This window comes from Gorilla gorilla, chromosome 4 (genome assembly GCF_029281585.2).
Source record: "Gorilla gorilla gorilla isolate KB3781 chromosome 4, NHGRI_mGorGor1-v2.1_pri, whole genome shotgun sequence".
Classification (NCBI taxonomy): Eukaryota; Metazoa; Chordata; class Mammalia; order Primates; family Hominidae; genus Gorilla; species Gorilla gorilla.
This window is the reverse complement of record NC_073228.2, coordinates 30,404,635-30,427,655: the sequence shown is the minus strand read 5'-3', so window position 1 is coordinate 30,427,655 and position 23,021 is coordinate 30,404,635. Positions and strand designations below refer to the sequence as shown.

Sequence of the window (23,021 nt, the reverse complement as noted above, 5' to 3'; positions counted from 1 at the left end):
ACCTCCACCTATCTCTGTTTTTTTTTACTTCCAGACTCAATACCCACGACAAAAAGATGCCAAAAAGAGATATTACAAATGTGCAAGTCATTACTACAACCACTGAAAATAGAATGTTTCTACAGGTTCAGCTTTAGCTCATGTATCTCCTCTGTGTTTACCTAACCAACCACACCTATGTGGACATAGTGATTCACAGGGAAAAATAATAACCTGTATTTAAGCATAAAGATCAACAACAGAAATACCACCCAGGGAAATACTGTTATGAGTGAGGTCATGAGGTGCATTTAGCCTGAAAGATGCATAAACGAATTGCTAACCTAATGGCTCAGGTGCCAGAGAATACTAATTGGAGCCAGACCTCAAGTCAATCTTTGAGGCCTTGTAATTGACAACTTCAAGCACTAAAAGTAGGAATGTAAGAAAGGAGAGGATCAGGGACATGCGTCACGCTCGAGGCCAGAACAAATGTCCAGTCTGCATCAAAAGAGAGGTTGCCTTTGTGAAGTCCACAGGTTATGAAAAGTAGCTATACTTGGGGGGTGAATGGGGGTACCTGAAGCATATATAAAACTGTCAAACACCTACGCTTCCCCTTGATAAAATTAGTTTCTTAAGCAAATATTGTTGAAGGCTAAGGACTGGTCTGAGAATACAACTGTTGTAAGTTCTGACCTAATGATACTAAATATCTACAGATTTAGTGTGTACATACTAAATATGTTTATGATCCTGCCAATACTTTTTAATGCTTTGTGTCTTATAGCTTAAATTCTATAATCCTGGTTGTAACACAAAAACATGCAGAAGGCATTATGACTATGTCATATATGACCTTGATTATTAGAATTTTCAACTGCTCAAATAATTAAACAGGGCTGTACTGGAGATGGCAGGACAATCAAGGGAGGGAGATCAAGTTATGAGACATTTGTGAAAGTCTTTTGATGGCTTACAATTACATAACAATTTTACAATATATTTAAAATATTGAAGAAAGAAAGCAAAATACAGTGAGATAGGTATGATGTCTTTTATAGAATTTTTTTGTTTGTTTGTTTGAGACAGGGTCTTGCTCTGTCACCCAGTCTGGAATGCAGTGGTGCAATCATGGCCCACTGCATCCTTGACTTCCTGGGCTCCAGTGATCCTCCTATCTCAGCCTCCTGAGTAGCCAGGATCACAGGAACGAGCCACCACACCCGGCTAATTTTTGTATTTTTTGTAAAGATGGAGTTTCACTATGTTGCCCAGGCTGGTCTCAAACTCCTGACCTCAGGTGATCAGACTGCCTTGGTCTCCCAAAGTGCTGGAATTACAGGCATGAGCCACTGCACTCAGCCAAAAATTTTAAAACCATGTAAAGCAATATTACATATTGTTTATAAATTCAAATATGTTATAAATATATAAAAATAAACGGGACAGATTCATACACAACAAATTTGCTGAAGCCAGTATACCAAAATGTTAACATCTGTAAAATCCATTCATTGGTTGATTGACATTTGAGTTGTTTCCATCTTTTGGCTATTATGAATAATGCTGCTATGAACTTTTGTGTACAATTTTTTTGTTTGATTACATATTTTCAATTCTCTTGGGTAGGTACTTAGGAGCGGAATTGCTGGATCACATGGAAATTCTAGAACTTTCTGAGGAACTGCCAAACTGCTTTCCCCAGCAGCTGCACCATTTTATATTCCCAGCAGCAATACACAAGGGTTCCAACTTCTCCACACCCTCACTAGCCCTTGTATTTTCTGTTTTTTAAAAATTATACCCACCCCAGTGGGTGTGAAGTGGTACTTCCTTGTGGTTTTGCTTTGCATTTCCATAGTAACAAGTGATGCTGAGTATTTTTCAAGTGCTTATTGGCTACTGCCTATTCAAGTCCTTTGCCTATTTTTTAATTGGGTTTGTTGTTGTTGTTGAAAGGTAAGATTTTTTAAAATATATATTCTAAATACTAGATCCTTATCAGATAAATGATTTGCGAATATTTCCTTTCATTCTTTAGGTTGCCTTTTCACTCTTTTTCTTTTTTTTCTTTCTTTTTTTCTCTCTCTCTCTTTTTTTTTTTTTTTTTTGTTGTTGTTGCTTTGTGTGTGAGAGACAAGGTCTTGCTCTGTTGCTCAGGCTGGAATGCAGTGGTGTGATCATGGCTCACTGCAGCCTCAACCTACCTGGCTCAAGTGATCCTCCTGCCTCAGCCTCCCAAGTAGCTAGAACTGCAGGCATGTGTTACCATGACACCCAGCTAATTTATTTCTTGTTTTTTGTAGAAATGGGGGCTCCCTATGTTGCCCAGGCTATGGCCTCCCAAAGTGTTGGGATTACAAGCATAAGCCACCGTGCCCAGCCTTTTCACTTTCTTAATACTGTCCTTTGATGTACAAAGTTTTTTAACTTTGATAAAGTCCAATTTATCTATTTTTTGTTTGTTTGTTGCTTGTGCTTTTGGTATCATATCTAAGAATCCATTGCTAAATCCAAGGTCATAAAGATTGACACCTAAGTTTTCTTCTAAGAGTTTTATAGTTTTAGATCCTACAATTAGGTCTTTGATCGATTTTGAGTTTGTTTCAATATATGGTGTGAGGTAGGGACCCAACTTCTCTGGCATATGGATATCCAGTTGTCGCAGCACCATTTATTGCAAAGATTATTCTTTCCCCATTGGAATGGTCTTGGCACCTTTTTCAAAAGTCCATTGACTATAGACACATGGGCTTATTTCTGTACTGTCAATTTTATTACATTGAGCTATAATCCTCATGCCACCATGAATAAGAATGTACACACTCTGTACAACAAATTGTAAATGCTTTCATAGTGATACTGGGTCATTACTGTTAGTATCAATTGTATTGTGAAGTAACAATGCCACCTCAAGGTCTACCAAAATAAATGGGTTATTTAACTTCAAAGCAAATAATCCCAAACTGGTATTTTTGATTATTTATGTTTTATGTGGCTATCCTTCTCTTGCTAAGAGTTGTATGTTGCCCTACAATCAGCATGCCTGTCATACTTGCAATCTCATTTTTCCCTTCCTAATTCATTATCTTTAATACCTCTGTGAATTCAGATAAGTGGATTTTATTCATTCAATAAGCACTTTGAGTGTCTACTATTTTGGCTTATGAGGAATTGCAAGTGACTTTCATAAGGGATGGTGAGTATGACAGCACTCTCAATTCAACAGGTGTACACATACACAGCTCATTGTAAAACAAAATGATAAATATGCTAATAAAGGTGGGAATCATGTCATGGGAGTATAAAGAAGAGAACATTCATTTAATGCAAAGAGATAGGAGAAGGTTTCATAGATGATGTGACATTTAAACTAGGCCTTGAAAGATTAATTGAATTTTGTCAGATCCTGTCAGATTAAGAAGGATAGGAAGTGCATTTTAGGGAAACAGAACATACCATATTCAGGCAACAGTAAGTAGTCCAGTGTCACTACAGTCATGGTAAAAGGTAGTGGGATGAACAGGCGCTGTGGCTCAGCCTATAATCCCAGTACTTTGGGAGGCCTAGGCGGGTGGATTGCTTGAGCTCAGGAGTTCCAGATCAGCCTGGCCAACATGGTGAAACCCTGTCTCTACTAAAATTACAAAAATTAGCCAGGCCTGGTGGCACACACCTGTAATCCCAGCTACTCGGGAAGCTGAGGCAGGAGAATCGCTTGAACCTGGGAGGCAGAGGTTGCAATGAGCCAAGATCACACCACTGCACTCCAGCCTGGGTGACAGAGCAAGACTTGGTCTCAAAAAAATAAAAAAAAAAAATAAAAAGGAGAGAAACAGACAGATGAGCGCAGGGTTAAGAGAACAGCCATGAACACAGTACTATGCTAAGAAGTTTGAGCTTTATTATGAAGGCAACTGGAAGGCAGCAAAGATTTTTGTTTGGAAAATGATATGATTAGTTCTATTTTAGGAAAAAACTGAACTGGTAGTGGTGAGACTGAGGACAGAGGGAGTTGAAAGGTTAATTCTTTTTTTCTTTTTTTGAGACAGGGTCTCTCTCTGTCACCCAGGCTGGAGTGCAGTGGTGTGATCACAGATCACTGCAGCCTCAACTTCCCAGGCTCCAGCAATCCTCCCACTGCAATCCTCCCACCTCAGTCTCCCAAGTAGCTGGGATCACAGGCACGCGCCACCACGCCTGGCTCATTTTTGTGTTTTTTGTAGAGACGGGGTTTCTACAATGTTGGCCAGGCTGGTCTCGAACTCCTGGGTTCAAGCGATCTGCCTGCCTGGGCCTTCCAAAGTGCTGGGATTATAGGCATGAGCCACGCATCCAGCTGGGAGGTTGATTTTTAATCAATATGTGAGATGATGAGGACTTGGCAATGGGAATAGTTTTGTGATTTATAAAAGTAAACCACCTGAGTTAGAGTTTGAGGCACTTTCTGATGGGTAAAGTGCATAAGAAAGTCATAGTACACAGATTTTGAGATGCTCCTCTTGGGGGTCCTATAAGGAAAGAAACCATTAAAAGAGCACGGGCTTTAGAGTCACCAGGGTCTCAACCCTGACCCTGCCGTTTCTTAGTTGCTTAACTATGAGCAAGTTCCTTAGCATTGTAAAGACATATCATAGAACAGGTACATTGCAACTTCTGCCTCCTAAGTTCTTGCAATTCTCCTCCCTCATCCTCCCAAGTAGCTGGCATTACAGGTGTGTGCCACCATCCCCCAGCTAATTTTTGTATTTTTAGTAGAGATGGGTTTTCACCATGTTGGCCAGGCTGATCTCAAACTCCTGACCTCAAGTGATCCACGTGTTTCAGCCTTGCAAAGTGCTGGGATTTCAGGTGTAAGCTACTGCACCCGGCCAAGGTACATTAACATTAACATCACAGGGTTAATGGGAATCAGTGACTGAGATAATATGAATAGTATTCAATAAATGTTAGTTTTTGTATTTTTTCCCCTCCCAGATTCTTCACTATACTTTTGGTGGTTGAGGGTGCCGTATAATTGACCTTGAGATTTAGCATTATTATAACAGTTTTTAGGTTAATTAAGGGGTTGATGAGAATAGTGATTCTGATGCTTCCCTTTGAACTTGACACAATTCTTTTCTAAATTGTGCACTTTAGTGTGGCAGCTGGTTGACACTTAAGGTGCATGCCATGCTGTTTTTGGTTTCTGCTACCCCTCTGTTCGGAATGCCCTTCCTCCATCCCTTCCAATAGGCCAGGTTAGCTCACCAGGCTCAACTGAAGCCTCATCTCCTTCAGGATGCTTCTTTTCTCCTCTACCCCAGGTAAGGTCTGCCTTCTCTGGGTCCCGTGTTGTTGTATAATACAATGCACTAAACGCAGTGACAGAGTGCCCCATATTTCAATGACCTGTGTGTGTGCTGGGTTCCCCTTGTGGATGACAAAGGATCAAGAACTGTGTATTATAGATGATCTTGGTGTTTCCTCCATTCCTATCCTGGGCCTGGTACATACAAAACACTCGATAAATATGTGTTGAATAAAGAAACAAACAAATTTTAAAAATCACCCACCACCCATTTCAAGTGCTTACAAGTCACATCCACTTTCGGTCTTGAAGCTCTCCTGCCCTACTTACTAGCCTGTCTTTCTCCTCAGAGAAGAAGCTGGCATGGCTCTGAAGGAACTGATCTTATGAAAACTCCTGCGTTTCAGCCTGGCTCCACCATCATGAGCTGTGAGATCTTGGGCAAGTCACTGATTCTCTTTGCCCTTGCTTCCTCAGATGCAAAGTGAGAATAATTATGGTTGTGTAGCAAGAGTTAAATGAAATAGGACATAAAAGAGTCTTACATAGCATCTCTCACATAATGAGCTTTCATCATTTATTGATACGTATCATTTTCATTATAAATTTAAGTTAGAATATAGCTGGAAATGAAAACATTCTCCTGAAAAATTTGGATCCGTCATGCAATTAACTCAGATTATTTCAATCATCCAGGGAACTCTGTTAAATTGCTTTTATTTCTACTGTTATCCCTAGAACCAGAATGAACTTCTTAATAAAAATAAAACAAAGTAAAACACCCCAGCCTCAAAGTCCTTGCCAGTCATAAATAACTTGAAAGTTATTTAAATGAAAATATATTGCCTCTATAATGGGGTGCTGTCTATAAATCAGGAAGAAAAACAAACAAATAAAAAGCCTATTAATGTGAAATGCTGACAAATCTGTGTTTTCAAGGGCCCTACAATTGAGCTTTAATAAAATACACATTCATCGTGTCTGTCTCCCAAGCCCCACAAATAAGTCTGATCACAGCGACTTTAGAAATGGATGCCTGCAGAGTCGAGGCAAGTTTTCACTCCCAGAAAAGAAAAATTCTGGCTGTTTTTTAAAGTGAGTGAACTGTAGTCCTCCGGGCACCAAAGAGCTTTTATGGCTGTTTCTCACACATCAGCCCTGGGAGGCTTTGGAAAGGATGCATTAGTGTGATGCTGCCATCTGCAGCCAGGACTTTCCATATGCTTTGATAACCTGAACAAATACTGATCCTAGGCCCGGCCAGCCAGCACACGTTTTAAATGGTCTTTCAGGTTGCTTTCCTGAGTAGGGACGTACTCGTTAGTGCCAAAAGAATTTTTGGCAGACATTTCTCCCGGTTACCAAAGGAACCCATTTTAGTTTCAGTTCAAGAGAAATTTCATACAGAAGATCCTTCCACTTGATATGAGTTTTCCTGAAGTTCCGTGGCACTCATTTCTATAAGATGGTATTACTACAGGAACTTTTTCAAAAGAATGATGTTCATATACTTGGATGATGCTACGAACTCACTTCAGAGGGCAGTTGGGTGAAGCTGTGGCACAGTCATTCATAGGCAGGTAATTCAGCCCCCGGGGGTGCTGGCTTCAAATGTCACTCACAGGATTGCCCTCTGACCACTTTGCCTTGGGTTTTGCCCTTTCCCTCTGTTCTGACAGAGGCAGAAGGAAATAAGATAACAGCGGAGGGCATCAGTCTTTTTTCTAGAAGACAATTTTTTTTTTCTGGTTGGACAATTAGCATCCAACTAATACATAAACTGCATTTATAAAACACGCAACCCTTCCAGAAATAACCAACCAATTTCACAAAAATGAAACACATGTCTACCATTTCCATCTTTAACTTGTTTCCAAGTTTGTTTTCTTTCAGCTAAGCATTTGATCTCTTCTGTCCCACACTTTTTAAAAAATTTTTCTTGTCTCATTATGAGTCATCTTATGTTCCGCAAGCTAAGTTTGCTCCTCCTATATCTCAATGCTAATCAAAGAACAAAATAATAAAAATCAATGTTCATAATCTCCTTAAAATATCATCATCTGAATTATCTTATTTATACCTTCATAGCATCTCAGTGTATTTTACATTGAGTTTGACTAGTTTCCCAAATGTGAATAAAAATACCACAGGAAATGTATAGGTTATATGAAAAATATTAGTGTGTTGATATCCTTCCCAGCAACAGAACATACACAATTACTTGATGTTATACAACTACTTTCGGGCATCATAAGCCATATAACTAAACCACTCTTTTCTCTCATTTGGCAGATGAGAAAAATAAGTTATGTAAGAGTTAAGTGACTTATTCAAAGTCATCTCAAGTAATCTGTGCAGACACTTAGAGATTCTTATTGTTCAGATCTGTGCTGAGGTCCTTGCAAGAACATTAGTCTCCTCTTTTTACCTCTCTAGTGAGAGGTTTACTTCAAATTTTTATCTGTAAAATGGGTATCAATTTCTCAAATCGAATAGTAGGATAATAATTTCTGACAACCCATTTAGCTCCTAAGAGATGGACTACAGAAGAAAAATGAGATGTCAAATTGGAAAGCTTATTTAGTGTTATGGAGAAAATCTAAATTAAAAATGGTAGCTTTATGTTTTTATAGCTTTGGTAGTACATATTACTAGAAAGTCATTCAGTACAGAAGTAAGTTTTTCAGCTTGTTTATAAAATAGTTAAGAAAAAATTGGTAGCAATTTTATTGCAAAGCAAAAGGTTAAGCAGAAAAATCTAGTTAGCTCATAATCAATCCTTTGAAATACTCGGGATAAAATAGAAATATCTTAATAATTATTACCTATTGCTTTGAATCATACCTATGCTTTCTCAAGATATAAGCAGGTGTTTTTCCTTGCCTTGAAGAGAAAAGACAATTATTATCCTTCTATCATCTTCAGGTATTTTTCTCTGGGCATGATATTTTTAATTATCCATTAGAATTATGTCTATAGAGGGAAGCATAAATTTCAAATAACTCTAAATACTTAAAATACATTCAGAAACATATAAACTTTTGCAAGCATCTTACTTATCTTTCATTGTATTATAAAACCACCAAACACACATTTTACAATTATTTTTGTTATGTAAACAAAATATTTCCAAGTAGGATTTGGTAGATGGTAGATTTCAAATTAAACAAAAACTGTGCCCATAACATATATCCAATTGTTTATTAACTCTGAATGGTTTAAATTTTTACAATCAAACAAGGTATTGAATAGAAAAAAAAGGGCCTATACATAATACCAGATCCAAAAACAGAAACAAGCACTAGTTACACTGTCCAGATATTTTCATTTTATGTATTTAACACATATCTCTAGTAATGGTGGTAGAACCCCGAATATGCTAAAAACCACTGAACTGTATACCTTAAAAAGAGTGAATTTTATGGTATACGAATTATATCTCAATAAAACTTATTTTATTTATTTATTTATTTATTTATTTTTTGAGACAGAATCTTGCTCTGTCACCCAGGCTGGAGTGCAGTGGCGTGATCTCCACTCACTGCAACCTCCGCCTCCCGGGTTCAAGCCTCCTGCCTCAGCCTCCCAAGTAGCTGGGACTACAGGCACCTGCCACCATGCCCGGCTAATTTTTTGTATTTTTAGTAGAGACGGGGTTTCACCGTGTTAGCCAGGATGGTCTTGATCTCCTGACCTTGTGATCCACCCGCCTCGGCCTCCCAAAGTGCTGGGATTACAGGTGTGAGCCATTGCACCTGGCCGCAAAACTTAAAGAACACGTCTAGCTAAATATTCTGTAGGAAATAATACATAATTTTTTTCCTTGCTAGCACAGTATTTTAGAGTAGATACAAAAATGAAATAAACAAAGTGTTCGTTGCAGCCCAGATAAAGTGATGCTATTTGCTCAGAGTAGGATATCTTTTGTGCTGTATTTACAAGCCTCAAATTCTGATTTCAAAGATTTGTGTGAAATTCCCACTGAAACCAGTGACCATTACACTACATAGCTTAGGGTATAATTTGGCACATTCTGCAGTGTATTTGTATTTTTAAAGGATTCTTTGTTACAACTTTCATCTGCTTTTGTTTAACTGACAAAAAGATCGGGCAAAGGTCATGATATTTCTTTAAAGAAAAGTCTGGATAAAACATGAAAGTTACCCCAGTACAGCAATACAGATTTGCACTCACTGAAAGTTTTCGGAAATAAATATTGTATGCACTCTCCGTTTGGATTTTGAAAGGAGGAGTAGTTAGAAGATTCATTCTTTTCTGAAAAAATGGTTCTGATCGTATCAAAGAATCTTAGAGTCAGAAGCACTTTAGTGATAATCTGGTTAAATCCAATGCCATCCTTGATGAAGTAACAGAGACCCGAAGAGGTTAAGTAATTTACCCAAGGTCACACAGCAAGTTAGTGAAAGAGCCAGATCGAGAATGCGTCTCCTAATTCCCTGACCAAAGCTTTTCATCCTCTCATTCCCTAAACAACTATCGTCTGGGGAAAATTAAAATTTGTTAGGTGTCCCCCATCAAAAAAAAATTGTATTCATCATAATCCCACATGCAGCAGGTACTTAAGAAGTATTTTAAACTTATGAATTATCTTCCATCTATTTTTACTGGGTTTTTTTTACACAACAGTTTTGCGAGATATCTTGAAATTAATCTCATAATGAAGAAAATTGGACAGAGAGGTGTTAAGGAGAGTTATGGAAGAGATCAAACAGCAGCCACATCTCCTTCCAAATTCCACTGTGCCTCATGAAATCTCAAGAGAGTTTCAGAAATCAGCCATGTGATTGAGCCATGAAATGAACACGATCGTGCTCTGTTAGAGGGTGTAAGCTGAAACAATCGTCCTGGAAAACGCACAATTTCTATCAAGAGCCTTTAAAATGTTCTTATAAAATAATCTAATAATTCTATCTCTGGTAGCCAATTATATAAATGTAAACCAAGATGCAGAGACACAGGTTTGCAGAGAAGTGTTCATTGCAGTAGTACTCATGATAAAGCGATAAACATCAACGAGGGAATAGCTAACAATACCATAGTATATTCATTTGATAATTACCACTGTAGGCTAATAAAAGGAAATTAAGAAGAATTTAACACCAAACATTTTTTATGTGACAACGTGACGTTTAAAAAGCAGAATATAGGATTGTATATACGGTATGTTTTTTAAAAACATAAAAACCCATGCACAGAAAAATATGTTGGTTGTCTTTGGGACATAAAAATATGAGTGGTTTTTCTTATATTATCCATGTTTTTAATGAAAAAATATGTATTGCTTTTATAGTAGAAAAATCTCTAATAAATATTATTAAAAATAATAAATACTGTTAAAACAAACATAATATGAGTTAATTGATCAAAAACAAATCCAGAAAATATAATTAGAATCTACCATTGGAATAAAGTATATAAGGGCTTTGGCTTCCGATGCCCTAACATTACATCACGTTATCCAATGCCATAATTTCTGATGTTGTTGCCAAGTGTTTTTTTTTTAACAGAATCACACATAATTAGTAGCTAACAATATATATATCTCGTTCTTTGAGAGTCTAAAGAATATCATTCACTCTAGAGCTTGTAAATATTTCATTCAATTGATTTGCTTGATCAGACCACACCAATTAAAAGCAAACTGCATATGTCTCCCAAACTCAGTTCAGGGGAAGGGGCTCCTCTAGTTGCCTCCTGTGAGGTTTCCTAATTTAAGTCAGTCCCTGTTTTACTACACACGGTGAAGTCGTGTTATCTCTTTGGACTATACCATCATCTAAACTCACACAAAAGCACGAGGGGCTGTAATCCCTCATTCCACAAAACCCCAAGTTAACCAAAGTTGTCACACATAGATCTGGAAAGATGGCAAACTCTTTAAAGATAATAGCAACTGTCTAAAAGGATAATAAAACATTGTTTTGAGCAAAACGAAACAAAACAAAAAACAAAAAGCCAGGTCCTAGTGAACTATTAAGAGGAAATTTTCATTTAAAGATGAGACTTTGTGAAGGGAGATTTCAAAATTCCTGAGTCCCACCTTTAGAGAAATTTCCCCCTGTTGCTTATACTTTGAAATAAAAAGGCCAGCTAGAAGAACCCTGTCTTCTTCTGTCAGCGTGATTCACGTTCCAGCATTTGCAATGATGAGCCTTTCCTGACTAGATCTCAGGAAGACAACCATGAAGGCAAACTGACAACCTGTGCTTCTGCTGTCAGAGATCTGCACATCAATCAATAAGACTCCATATGGCATCTGTTTTCAGTGATCATGTCACTTACCATCAACATCACATTAAATCCTTGCGGTAAAAATGGGTTCTTTCCCCCATATTCACAAGCGAGTGATCTCTGATTTCATCCCCAGGCCTCTCGCTTGGGGAAGAGAGCACAGTGCAACAGTGTCTCCTGCCGCCTGTTAGTGTGGTGACACGCGTGCATGGGAGGGGCTCTCCCTCCTGAAAAGGAATGAAGACTTAATCCTCCACCAGACTTGACTTCATTCCAGTGTGTACTTTCCCTACATTCAAATAAAATGGGCTTTGAATTTCACATTGCTCATTTCTAAGTGTAAGAATATCATTATCTCTGGTTTTAGAGCTCTTCTATTATTTAGCAACTTCTCATATCCTTTTGATGTTTCACATGTTCACTCCCATACTGACCCACTCATCACTCCTGCCCTCCCCTCAAAAAAGCAATACAAGATGGCTAGTTAAACCTGGAGTACACTTATATCAACAGAAGAGTCCAAATTTAAATGCCAGAGAGAAAATGACTGGTGTCAGGATATAACCTCATGGTTTTACAGGTTTTGGCATAGTGTTCAGGGGGAAGTCATGCTGGAGGGGTGCCACTAAACCCCTCCAGTACAAGTTGGTCTTTTAGTATTATTTCAGATCCTCGATGGAGGAAAAATGCATGTCTGGGAGCAATCACACTCAAGCATACATCTTCCTGTCATGCAATTTTGTGAATCCAAAGTGATAAAAAGAAGTTGTGACTTTTGACATTACTGAATAAATCCCGAGGTACTGTTTGAATCAATCAGGTTACTTCTTCCTCTGAAATAAATTCAGTATGTTTACACTCTTACCATATGTCAAAAGAATACATTTGGAAATCTCATGAATTAGCTCACTTATTTAAAAAAAAAAAAAAAAAAGCATGGTAGGGAGAACTCATGTAGAAAACTGCATCATGTTTGCCCCCCCTCCACATTTCTGGTCATTCTCTAAGATTTGTCCCTGGGGAATGCCTGGCTTTTATTGTCTCTTGTTTTGGGAATATTTGACAAGCAAGATTGCACCCATCTTAGATGCTAACGAAATGGCCTTTGAGTGCAGGGATAGTTAATGTTACATATGTGTTCAGAGTTACCTAAGGAAGAGCAACTCCCTCCCCTAGTCTCAAACCAGCTACAGTGCTGAGGTCGTATGGATGCAAGATGAAATCATAGTCTGTTAACGCCTCCCATTACTTAAGAAGCAAAATAGCCCATTGCTCTAAGATTGATCTGGCTTTCTACCTCTCTACTCTGATCTGTAGCAATTATTGTTTATTTTGGCCTGTAATCACATCCAATCTTGAATTCTTCCCTAATTGTTCCAGAAGTATCTCTCTTGCCTCTGGAACAGGACTAACTTATTTAAGGATATCTTAAACTTGCCACAGTCCCTCCAGCCCAGTGTACCCTCATTAAAATGACTTGAAATTTCTCTCTTTGTCTTAGAAATCTCAGTGACAACACACACATTTTAAAAAGTGTTGTAAGAATCAATTCATTAATATTTGTGCAGTACTTCAGAAATTTAAAGCCCCAAGCATTGTAGTTGGATAGCAACTTAGTAAGATAATTAGCCAACCACTTCTAACTTGAAACTGTGTAAGTATGGACATGTTTTACTTCTGAGTATTTTATTCTTTCTTCCTTTTATTGGCTTAAGCATAATACTACACATTCTGATGACTCAATTTGAGTGAAAGAAAAAGAGGCGTTTTTAGTTTGAATAAGAATTACCTTACCATTTAGCAGCATTATTTTCTTTCAGTATACAGAATGTTTTTCATTTTAATCCACGATTTTTAATGCACTGAGCAGAAAGACTATTAAAGGTAAACACCTGAACTTATCCTCTAGTTTAGGAAGGCATTTGATCATGAGTTTTGTTTTGCATTTGAACCAGGACACTCTTTAACATGACAGCCCCTCCTAGAGTGGAAAGAGACTACTATTGATTTTTCTTATACACAGTTAAACTTTCCATTATGTGTCCTATAAATAATTATATTTGCTTTTGTGGTGTGTACTGGCTCCTGACCTCTGAGCTCAGACCACTATAATCTTCTCTAAATACATAACCTTTGAGATCCATTCCCCCAAAGACCTGCTGGGAGAGATCTCCTGCCATTTTTCTAACATTCCAGGACCCAAGCATACAGTGAAAATATAAATTGGTTTTAAAGCAAAAATTAGAATAAAATAATAATTAGAAGCCAGCTAAAATTCATAAAATGTTTAGATGCATTTACTAATCATTTTTTTTCTGGCAAGATGTGGTGTTAAAGCCATAAATAACTCTTAGCCTAAACTGTTTTGAAGACAAGAAAGCAACAAATAAGTGAAATAATAACTTCAAATCAATAATAGAAAACAATAGAAAAAATCATTTGAAATAAAGGATAATTTTTTAAATAAAAAGATATTAAATTTCATTTACTTTGCTGAGTACTATCATTAATATTACTCTTAGGGGAGAGTTCATTTCATTTTTGCATCCTCAGTGCTTAACAAAATGCCTACAACAATGAAGGCACTCAATAAATATTTAACAAATGAGTGAGAGAATAAATGAATGAATGGCTAAATGGCCAACATTTGCTTACCACTGATGTTCAGTTTACAGATGTATTTGAAACAAATATCTGGAAGGCAAACAAATAATCAGAAACCAAACATCTTTAACCTGGATTCCTTGAAACTAACCTTAGAATTCATTTGAGAATAAGGATTTGAGAGCAGGCTCAGTTGAAGAAGTTATTGTGGAAGAGAGAAAAAGGCAGAATCTCAGGTATTTGGATGTCTCTAAGTAGATCCTTAGAGAGGTTAAAGTTGGTGGACTTTACTGCCAATAATACTTAACTTTTTGTTCTGAATAACTTCTAATATTATTTCACAAACTTCATCCAGGTCTATATTTATGCAAATAATATTTACAGGTAAAGGATCATATTATTTTTCTAAAGTGTATTTAATTTTTAAAGTAATAGCCACAGGGGAAGCTGATCTTGCTGAGAGAGAATACATTTGGACTTCTTATTGGGATCAGGGTCAAGAATATGCCCAGAAGTGTGTTCATTGAGGGCAATACAGAAAATATTGGCATATGTTATCCATTTGGGAACAACTATACGTATCTGCATTGACATCGAGCAATTAGTTAGACCCAGAGGCAAGATTCTAAATGAGGTACTACAAACAAGGCAAAAATAAGAAAACGGTTTAAAAAGCACATCATTAGATTCAGAATACATATACTACACCCAGCTAGTTTAAACAGAAAACACACCACCTTGTGGAATGAAAGATAAATGCTTTACTATGTTCCGCCACTTATGAATGATGTCATCACTGTGATTACATGAAGAAGAAACTTCTTAGCTCCAGATGGTCACCATTCCCTGTCTCTGGTAGCCCTGGTATTCATAAGTAAGTATAATTTTTGTTGAATTCAATTGTATAAAAACACACTGCCTTTTTTCACTGATATGAGTGGATGAGCACACTGTTTTATTACTCTCTCAGCCTTCATTAATGGTTTTTCTATAGAATTTATTGTTTTAGTATAGTAATCACTAGCTTTGCCTAGATAATAAGAATAGGCTTTTAAATTTTTTTTAGAGAGAGACAGGCTCTTGCTCTGTTGCCCAGGCTGGAGTGCAGTGACATGTTCACAGCTCATTGCAACCTTGAACTCCTGGGCTCAAGCGATCCTCCTGCCCAAGCCTCCCAAACAGCTGGGAGTACAGGCACATGCTACCAGTCCCCATCTCCAACAATGGGGAATACATTTCAACATGAGATTTTGAAGGGACAAACATCCAAACCATATCACCCAGATAATTTTTTTATTTTTATTTTTTGTAACAATGGGGTCTCGCTGTGTTGCCCAGGCTGCTCTTGAACTCCTGGCCTCAAGTGATCCTCATGCCTCGGCCTCCCAAAGTGCTAGGATTACAGGCTTGAGCCACTGTGCATGGCCCAGAATAGACTTTTAGAAACCTCTTTTCTATTAGTTTCCAAGAGGGGTCAGAGATTTTTTTTTTTATGTTTATTAAACTTTATGGCATTCAAACAAAGACACTGTTTTTACTTCCTACATGTGTGATGTTAGGTACCAACTAATTAATGTGGAAAGAAAAGAGTCGTAATTCCTGTCTGTTAATGTTCATATACTAAATACATAACTCAACCCTAACTATTCCCAAGATACTATAGACTTTAGAAACCATGTGGTTCAACACCTTCATTTTTAAAATTAGGAAATTGAGGCCTAGAAAGGTTAAGCAAATGATCTAAAATTACACTATCAGTAAATGGTTAAGCCCAGATCCCGGGCCTTCTACATAGCCTAGTGCATTTTCTACCGTATGACACAATATTGCTTAGAAGTTGAGTGAATTTTACATGAACTTTCCAAACAGTAAAATTCATTATGTTTAGCAACTATGCTACTTACTCAAAAGCTACCAATCCCTCATTATTTTTATATTTCACATCTTAAAAATGATGCTGAAGTTTCACTCTGATAAAAATAAAGCTATTTTATCCACTTCCTAAATGTGATATTTAAAAAATATGCATTTTACTTTGAGATTTGCTTTGTTGTATACATATTTTTAAAACTAAGATAATGGAAACACTTCTGATTTTTCCATTAGCTATAAAAGCAATGTATTTGCTTCAAGATGAGAAAACAATGTATGTATTTAATCTGTTGCACATAAGAATTCTGCCAGACACTTGACTGGTCCACATTACATGAGTTTGATGACAGCTGTCTTGCAATTTCTAATTGAGGGAGCTTTAAGTAATGTGCTAAAGCCATGTTCAGCGTGTGTAGCAATGAAGAAGCCCAGATACTAGAGAGAAATTGTTCACTGGAGCTGTTAATAGAACCCAAATTCCAGTTTGTAAGGCTGCCAGCTGCAACCCACTTGTGATAAACCATATGAAAAGGAACAGATGAATCTGATACAAATGATTTATATGAGAACGCAGAAATCTGCTATTGAAAGTTCACACTAGTTGATTCAAAACAAAAACAACAAATACATCCATCTATCCTTTTTGCACTATTACATTAAAATAAGAACAGGCAACCTAAGCAAAAACTTGTCAGTATCCTAAAAATATGTAACGTTGAGCACATTTATTAATAACTTCCTTCTTTTGAAAGTTTTTAAAATGGAATTAGAATACCATTTGTATCATTTCCTTTATTTAAAAATGGGTGCAAAATTCAGAAAAAGCATTTATTGTAATAATTCATAGATGGCAAACAAAATGTTCTATATTCCTAGATGACTCTTACAAGAAAATATTAGGCCAGGTGTGGCGGCTTGCGCCTTTAATCCCAGCACTTTGGGAGGCCGAGGCAGGCAGATCACCTGAGCTCTGGAGTTCAAGACCAGCCTGACCAATATGGAGAAACCCCATCTCTACTAACAATACGAAATTAGCTGTGCATGGTGGCGCATGCCTGTAATCCCAGCTACTTGGGAGGCTGAGGCAGGAGAATTGCTTGAACCCAGGAGGCAGAAGTTGCGGTGAGCCAAGATCACGCCATTGCACTCCAGCTTGGGCAACAAGAGTGAAACTCCGTTTCAAAAAAAAAGAAAGAAAGAAAAAAGAAAATACTAATTCAAGCACACTAGGTTTCTCTTTTTTTTAAAGTACATATTTGTCAGGGAGGAAAAGAAATGATCATACCAAGTTACTAAAGTTGACTTGGACTAATCTATGTTTTCATTTAACTCATACTTTTGTTTTTTAAGCTGTGGACAATTTAAAGCAAGAATTTTCAATCTATGAATTTTGACCCATTTATTGGGTTCTGACCAGAATTTTAAAAATTGAAATAGATATAACGGTAAAGGTACATTTGACACAGTGAAGATAGCAACTTTGGGTCTTAAGATCAAATGTATTTCTTAATGTGAATCATGGTTAAAAGTTCAAAAAACGATGATTTAGAGTAAAACAAGTATAAAAATCATTGCTAGTTTTCTTCAACATTTTGTGCATGTTTCTCTTCTTGGGTTTCTTTCTTGATAATCCTTAGCCCTTTTATCACTAATTATCACATCCTGGAATTTATTTTCCACACTTAAAGCTTTACAGATGTAAGGAATAAATGTGTAGACTAACAGATAACGAAGAAATATGTGGCCAAATCTCCCTAGAAATCAATTTATTTTTAGTAAATCGCTAGGAGTCAAGACATCTAAATATCTTTTCTATAATTGTCATAAGACCTTGTACAAGTCCTGTTCTGATTATTTCCCTGGTGTATTTGGTGAGAATAATTATTCCTGCTACTAAATCACTTTGCAGAAACCTTGGAAAATTAGTATTAGTAGACTAATCATATTGTAAGCTGCTCTGAACAAAATATTGGATAAACACATGGATAAAAAGAGGCCTGCTAACATACCAATTTGAGGCTCCTAATAATTCTCCTCTTTGCATGTTTTCTTTATTTTTATTTTTACTTTATTTTTTTTTTGAAACAAGGTCTCGCTCTGTCACTCAGGCTGGAGCGCAGTGGTGCAATCACAGCTCACTGCAGCCTTGACCTCCCAGCCTCAAGCAATCCTCCCATCTCAGCCTCCCAAGTAGCTGGTACTACAGGTGCGTGCCACACCCCCGGCCAATTTTTATATTTTTTGTAGAGATGGGGTTTTGCCATGTTGCCCGGGCTTGTCTCAAACTCCTGGGCTCAACTGATCCTCCCACCTAGGCCTCTCAAAGAGCTGGGATTAGAGGTATGAGCCACCACACCTGGACGTTTTCTTTCTAATTATTTCTTATATCCTTTGAAATATTTATCTTAGGTAAGTTTTTTTTCATGTGTTTACCCTCCTCATTACAATATAAGAGGATCTTCGAGAATAGAGGATGGCTTATAAAATTCTATATTATTTTTCGGGCCCAGAAAAGATCTCTATGAGCAGAGGTGACTCAAGAGATGCTTATAATACTAATTAAATAAATCATGATGAATGGCAAGGGATAGACAAAGAATTAAAATTAATGATGAGCTAGAAACAGACTCTACTGATCTTAAACTCTATGAAGTCCAACGCACAAGGAGATGAGGTTAAAGCATGCTAACTCGTAAACAGGTAGAAAAAATGGATTCACAGATTTTCATGACACAAGACTTTACTAATTTCTTTAGCTGGATGCTTCCCTATCACTGGGCACTAAAGACTCTTGCGTCATAGTCTTTTTGCTACTATTAAGCCAGAAAACAGAGATAATGTGCCAGCCTACCTACACAAGACGAATCATATTTCTCTCCAAGAACCTCAACAAGGGCACCAAGTTAAAAGTGGTAACTGAATTTGGTTCCATCTACATAATGGCATAATCAAGACAGAGAAATGATAAAAATATTATGACAGCTGATGCATTCCCTGGAGACTGACAGAGTCCAGTAGCAAGGTCCAGATCCACATTGGAGTCTGTACTTGAACAAGATACAGATATCAGATTTAGTAACTAGAAATATTCCATCGACCCTCATCCCCACCCCACCCTTCCCCATAACAGACTCAATTATCAAGTGGCAAGAAAAATTCTCCATAGGGAAGCTTGGTGCCTTCCTTCAAGAACGTGCCTGCCATTCTGCAAGAAGTAAAAATCATGGAAAATTAGTTCCCACGGGGAAGATCATCTGAGAAGGATGGGCAGTAACAACTTTGGGGGCAATGAAGTTAGAAGGTTGGCATAGCTCTTCAAGGAATGTCAAGACCATGGCCAGAAAATGCTCAACATTATAGTAAAAAGTTGAGGGAAATGTACCCAACAGAAAACTTTGATGCTCATTTTGAAGAAGGTAAAGCTGCCAGAAGACTGAGACACTGCTGAAAAAATGGGCACAAAAAGAATTACAATGGTAGAGTTGGGATCTAAAAATGTACCATTTTTGCATATGAGAGTGGCCTTGTTCCAGTTCATTACCTAATTTGAGTGAAGTGGAAAGAACACGGGCTTTGGAATCATGTAGACCACGAGTTCTCAGTCTAGCTCTTTTAATGGAGAGATGTATGATGATGAGTATCATCAACCTCTCTTAGCTTTGTGTTCTAAAATGAAAAGTAACACCTGCATATTAAGTGCTTAGCTTAGCCTAATTTCTAGCACATTGTGGGGGATCTAAGTGAGATCTATTATTGCTGCTTTTAATAGATGTATTTCTGCAGTTCTGTTCTTGCCCATGATTTCCCTTGTGACCATTAATACATATTTCGAGGCTTCTGACCAGAGCGTGAAGGCACCATCTGTGCCATGAACCTTGGACTCACTCATTAACTTCAGTGAACAGAGCCAACCCAATCTCACAGTGGTGGGTACCCTGGAGAACTATCTTAGTTGGCAAAGGATTATCTACATTTCATAACATTTTGTTGGAGGTAGTTGAAGTAGGTGGGCTAAAGTAACTTTGTTTTGTGGTGACCTGTGGCCAAATTATGATGATCAATAATTTGCATATTATTGTAAGTATTCACCACAATGAAGATGATAAGTAACATTTACTTCTAATTTATGGTCTCTACTATATTATGCTTTTGCTGAAGCTTGAAGAAAGCTCATATGTACATAGACGGTGTGTCTAAAAGAAACACGATTTTTAAAAAATGTCTGACTGTATACATCAAATGAGCAATACCTCCTACAAAGGAGTTCCCTTGGGAAGCTATACAAACATTGTAACAATCCTGCATTAGATCAAAACACTTTTGGAACTTCTTTATTGGAATTGCCTTATGACCTAGTTTATGAGCCATATAGAAAACTCAGTCTCATTAATTTATAGTCACACATAATTAATTTTTCACCTCTGGTGGAGTTACCCAGCTTGATCACCCATTTTGGCTCTGAATGATTTTGCTTCCAAAATAAAATCCATTCTCGAAGTGTGAGTATTTGCCACTATCTAGAGTGTTTAGGAGAACATATCACATGTTATGAAGGCAATTCCAAAAAGAACTCCAGAATTTCAGATTCTGGAATAACATATCTCATGGCAGTGAGTTTGCTGAGGGCAACTCTCCTCTGCACAGCAAGTTGTATTTAATAGTATATTTGATTTTAAAACTATTCATCCAACAAACAATTATTGAGGGCTAGCTATTGTCAATTTGTTCTTTCATTCATTTGCTTAACAATTATTTACTGAGTCCCTATTACTCTATAGGAACTGGGCTAGGAACCCAGCAGTGAATAGGAAAGACATGGCCACTATTCTTGCAGAGACTTCATGCAATTAAGAAGACAAATACTAAACAGCAAAGAGAGGCGTAATGAGAACATATTTCAGAGAGACCTAAGCTAGTTTAGGGATTAGGGTAAACTTTCCTGAGGAAATGATTTGGAAGCCGAGATTTGAAAGATGACTAGGAATGTTCCAGGTAGAGGGAACAGCATGTGTAAACGCTTGAGGGCAAGGGAGTGTGATGTTGCAGGAACTGAAAGACGTTCAGTATGACCAGAGCATTTAGGGGAATAGCAGAAGACTGTCAGAGGCCAGACCATACAAGGCCTAATAAGCCACATGAAGAGTTCAGACTATTTCAGTTGCTCATACACTAAAGAAGGGATATGCAACTCTGGTTGCAGAATGGATCGGACAGAAGAGAGACTGGAGGTAGAGAGACGGTTTAGTAGGTTATTAGGAAAATCTGGGAGAGGATGATGGCAGTAGAGACACAGAAAGGTGCATGAATCTGAGAAATGCTCAGGAGGCAGTAGCAATAGGACTTGAAGATTTACTGGGTGCCAGAGATTTTAAAGGATAGGGAAGAGCTAAGGATGAGTATCGAGTGGCTGGTTTGGGAATGAAGGGTATGATGGTGACTTTCACTGAGCTGGGGACACTGGAGAAGGAGCTCTAGTCATCCGGTGGAGGAGAGATGATGAGTATACTTTTGGCTATCCTGTGATTGAGGTGCCGGGAGAGTATCCAAGGAAAGACGGTAAGTAGGTGGCTGGATATCCAAATCTGTGTCTTAGGACAAAGTTGGGACTGAAACTATTTGAGGATCATCAGCAAGAGAAATGAATCTGATCACCTATGTTGAGTGTGCAGAGTGAAAAGAACACAAGGCCTCGGAAAGACCCCTGAGATGCACTAATATTTAAGAGCTGGGTAGAAGAAAAGATGACCACATAGGAAACTGAAGAATAAGACAGGGAAGAAGGTAGATCCGGAGAGTACGGCGCTTGGAGACCAAAAAAAGAGAGCATTTCTTTTCTTTTCTTTTTCCAGCAAGAAGTCATAACTTTATTTATGATAGAAACAGTACAAATTTCAAACCAAGCTGCAGTTACTCCTTTGAGACACCAAAAAAAGTTGCTTTCAGATGGTTACATTGTTAATTCCATAATCGCATTTACAATATCATTACTGTTGTTCTTCAGAGCTCGGACTGCCTTTGCTCTCGACACATTTGCTTGTGACATGACCAATTTCATGTCTTTAACTTCTACACCTGTTTCATCGACCTCTTCCTCTTCACTCTCCTCTTGTACAGTTGGAGTCTGTGTGTTTTCTTGAATGTTTCCGACAGCTTCACCTTGAACTTTGAATTTCTCAGCAGCTGCTAGTTGTGCTTGCTGAGATAAATCTTGGATCTTGGCTTCCCCAAAAACTATGTAGGCATCCGAAGCAGGGCTCTCGTAGACATCTGGTTTTGTGATGACAAAAAGGATATTCTTAGATTTCCAGATAGTGACTCTAGTAACTCCTGTAACCTGTAGAAGACCCAGTTTGGACATAGCCTTCCGTGCCCTCTTTTCACTCCGACTCTGTTTTGCTTTACTGACTGGTTCTTCATCAATTTCAGCTGCTGCCACCAGCCGGGCTTTTTGTGTGGTGGTCTGGGTGGAATCCTGTTCTTCAAGCCCTGGTACTGATTCACCGCTATCAGATGCTGTTCCAGACCCTGTCTCAGCCTGGGGCTGCGGCAACTCCTGCTCTGCAGCAGGGACGGTTTCTGTGGCTTCGCCCGGCATTTTGTGCAGGGAACGCGGAAGCAAGATGGCGGCAGAAAGAGCGCGAGCGAGAGCGTGACCCACGCCTGTTGCAGCGGGAAGCAAAAAGAGAGCATTTAAAAAGACATTTGTCAGCGGTGCTACATTGCCATGAGGTCAAGTTGGAATGGAAAAGGATCTATTGGATTTAGAGACTGTAAGTTACGCGGTCTGAGTGGTGCGGTGTGAGTGGCACTTGGGAATTGGTTAATGGTCAGTTCCTTGAAAAAATGACTAAATTGGGGAATCATTTTTTAAAATTTACATTATTTAACATGCTGTTTTAACTGAAAACATATCACTGTACTTTTATTTGCCAATCTTTTGATAGGAGCCCTAAACCTTTCTTTGAGTATTATCTGTTTATTGGAATTCAGCCTCGGTTTTCTCACGTAAATCATATCTATA

At 37.9% G+C, this 23,021-nt stretch overlaps 1 protein-coding gene across 1 annotated transcript; it reads right to left on the bottom strand.

Annotated features, from left to right (window-relative positions):
• Nucleotides 1-21,835: 21,835 nt before the first annotated feature.
• On the bottom strand, nt 21,836-22,663 carry NACA2 (nascent polypeptide associated complex subunit alpha 2). Its single transcript, XM_004041228.5, has one exon. It carries the CDS (start codon nt 22,593-22,595, stop codon nt 21,948-21,950), a length of 648 nt encoding a protein of 215 aa, XP_004041276.1. The 5' UTR covers nt 22,596-22,663; the 3' UTR covers nt 21,836-21,947.
• Nucleotides 22,664-23,021: the final 358 nt, after the last annotated feature.

Excerpts from the sequence above, each read along its gene's own strand:
- NACA2 (XM_004041228.5), bottom strand. The coding sequence starts at position 22,595 with ATGCCGGGCGAAGCCACAGAAACCGTCCCTGCTGCAGAGCAGGAGTTG.